This window comes from Pundamilia nyererei, unplaced genomic scaffold (genome assembly GCF_000239375.1).
Source record: "Pundamilia nyererei isolate P.nyererei 1_Seehausen unplaced genomic scaffold, PunNye1.0 scaffold00112, whole genome shotgun sequence".
In the NCBI taxonomy this organism is placed as follows: Eukaryota; Metazoa; Chordata; class Actinopteri; order Cichliformes; family Cichlidae; genus Pundamilia; species Pundamilia nyererei.
This window is the reverse complement of record NW_005187513.1, coordinates 1,442,234-1,445,307: the sequence shown is the minus strand read 5'-3', so window position 1 is coordinate 1,445,307 and position 3,074 is coordinate 1,442,234. Positions and strand designations below refer to the sequence as shown.

Sequence of the window (3,074 nt, the reverse complement as noted above, 5' to 3'; positions counted from 1 at the left end):
AACCCTGAGTATCGTTTTTCACTCTGAGTTTTCTAAACCGGCTTCCTGAAATAGGGCCCTGGACTGCTTCATTTAGTCCACATTTTCCAGCTGTTCTCAAACGTTTCAATAGTCCTCTACCATATGAAGTGTAGGCTACATACATCCACCTTCTTTACTTGAATTATCGAGTGAGCATCTTGTACGTATAAATCTCTTTTTACAAGCCGACTATGAAGACGGCCTGAAGTTAGAGGTTTTACTCCACAGATTTTGTAATCGCATAAATTTAAAAATAAGATCCAATAAAAGATGCACAACTATCCAGTTATACTTCTAACAGTGCAGTGCCGTACTTAAAGTATTGCTCAGATCATTACATGAATAACCACATAACAATTTTACACTAATGGGCAAATATCTGTTGTGGGAGTAAAAAGAGGGCAGATGATGAATTTCCAGTCTTAGCATTAAGCAGTGAGGGCAGTTTTCCAGCTGTGAGGGGCACTGCAGCTGAGGGAAACACTTACTGTGTTGGATGCATTAGTCACCCAGGGGAGTGTATATTATATCATATTAATACTATCGCTAAACAGCAACTAACTGTTGCTCATCACTTCAGCAGTAACACTTGATAAGATTAGAGTTGATGCTGAAAAAGATAATGTCACTATTTTAAAAGTGCTCAAATGTTCAAGGACCAGAAATAAAATGTATGTCATAAGATCATAGTGAAATATATAAATGTTTCTGGTTTTAGTTGTTGCGCCGGGAGGAGGAAGTGCGACAGTCTCAGAGGGAACGAGATGAGGCCTTGGTCAAGGAGAATACGCTAGAGAAAAGAGTTCGTGATCTTGAAGCTGAGGCTGAGAAAAACGCCTTGTCTAAAGAGGAAAAATCCAGACACGTCAAACTCATGGAGGTACACAAGCTACTAATGACTGCTTTGTTACATTATTGCAAAAGACCAGAAGTATCCTTTCAACATTTTTTATTTTAAAAGTTTTTTTTAAAGGCAAATCTTAATTTCGCACAATTTTGTATGAAGATTTACAGAGAGCAGTGATGGCAAAACACACTCTTCATAAAGATGTAACTGCTTCACTTTGTAGGAGAGGATTGCTCAGCTGGAAATGAACCTTGAAGAGGAGCGTCAAAGTGGAGACAATCTGATGGACAGGATAGACCGAGGAAGAGAGCAGGTGAAACACACTCAACACTCAACACGTTTTCATCATCAGTGTTCACCTGTCCGTACACACACAGACGTGTCTCTGTTTTATGTCAGCCTGTAAATGAGTTCTAGATCTCCTGTCACTTTGTCTTCCATTTCTAACATCATGATTGCAACCACTAATCTCTAAATGAAAAGGGACATTTGACCTCCATATAACAGCTTCGGGTCTCAGATGTGTCCTTAAAGAGTTGATGTGTGTGATTCTTGTGCAGGTTCATGGGTTTTTTCAAGTGTCTGTGTCTTTACATGTAATATCAGTACTCAAAAATTCTCTCTTTCTTTCTGGTCTGGATAAAGTGGATGGGTTATTGCTTTGTAAGATGATATTGCATAATCATTCAGGTTGGCAGCTCACCAGCATGGTCTAGGAGTGTCTATCCAATTTTCATGCATCAGCCACAAAAGACCCTTCTTAATGCACCGCCTGAGCCAAAATATGCAAGTTGCCAAATGTCTCAAGTTTTCAGGTTGTGGAGTGCACTTGGAAATTATGCTTCAGTAACTTTGGCTTGAGAACAAATCTCATTCTTGTGCTAGAAGTCAGATTTTCTTTTTTCTGTCCTTGCAAGCAAATGCTCCAGTTTTCCTTCCACTGTGATAAAACTGCTGACAGAGACACTGTGAAGTAAGATTTAGATAAATTGCATGTACTTTTAACACTTGTTTGTCCATAGGGGAGATCTTAATAATCAGAGGGAGGAAGCTGGCTCTGGAGTTTAAAAAATACCACAAAACTATGGAACCACAGATAGTTCTTTTTTTCCCCTTTCTTTTTTAAACAACTATTGGGGCCAAAGGCGGGCTTTTAAGATTTGGCTTTGGGACAAATTCCCTTCACGTATTTTGAAGTTGTAACCAAAATTTTAAATAAAGTGAGCAGCGACATCAAGAGAGCCCCAGTGCAATTCATTAGAGTATTTAAACCTGCATAAATGGTCCCCCCTTTTAAAAAATCTTTGCAGAGAGGAAAGAGTGGCATTGTGACAAAGTGGCATTGGTTCAGCATGAGGCTGAGGTCTGTTGTCAAGGCAACACTCGAGCTTTGTGCGGCAAGAGTGGAATAGGTTGAGTGCCAGCAGAGTGTGTGTGTGTGTGCGTTCGTGCGTGCGTGCGTGCGTGCGGGTATGTGCTGGTGCATGTGCTCAAATGTCTGTGGGGAGGAGAGAGAGGTGGGTGAAGGGCTATGGGGTGGAGGGCTGGTGCGGTTGCAGCGGAGGCAGCAGGAAGAACACCTGCGTCTCTCCTGGCACCAGGTGCTCCTCTCCTGTCTAAATGAGAGTAATCTCCCCTCTACTCTCCTGCCGTCTCTCACAAAGCAGATTAGTTTCGCTGTATGTTCCAGTCTGCTGATTCAGCTCCCTCAAGCACTGTGCTGGGTGCACCAGTTATAGGGGCCATCGTTCATCAGAGTAGCCCACTGTCACCCACTAATTGGCATAAAATATCACCAATTCTCAGCTCCTCTCACAAAGAGCCATCACTGCTGTATTGATTAGTTTTCATTCGCCCCTTTTCTTTTGAACTAGGTTATCACTGAACAGTCAGGCCTCTCTGAGTCGATCCAATATCCACTGAGGTGATGTGTGATGACAGAAGTACTGAAGGAATAGTTTTAGAAATTGTGCTAATCGCTGTTTTCTTCAGTGTCAGATGATATTATCTGTACAGGTCTTATATCTGTGTTTGTAAGATCTAATAATATCAGCATTAAACACAGAAACAATACAAGTTGAATTTATTCATCATATTGATTCATTTACAAACAACTCTTTCTTTAAAAAAAAATCATATATATGTGTCACAGACTGAGATTCATTAAAGTTTGTTCATTGTGGCGAGATTTTTATATATATATATA

At 40.6% G+C, this 3,074-nt stretch overlaps 1 protein-coding gene across 2 annotated transcripts in view; it reads left to right on the top strand.

The window, feature by feature from the left end:
• The window catches only part of cgnl1 (cingulin-like 1), a 33,273-nt gene that overhangs the window by 25,512 nt on the left and 4,687 nt on the right, over window positions 1-3,074 (top strand). For both annotated transcript variants that reach the window (XM_005741637.1, XM_005741638.1), the window contains exons 13-14: window positions 740-901; window positions 1,092-1,181. In XM_005741637.1, coding sequence (XP_005741694.1) covers window positions 740-901; window positions 1,092-1,181 — 252 coding nt within the window. The remainder of the gene's footprint in view (window positions 1-739; window positions 902-1,091; window positions 1,182-3,074) is intronic.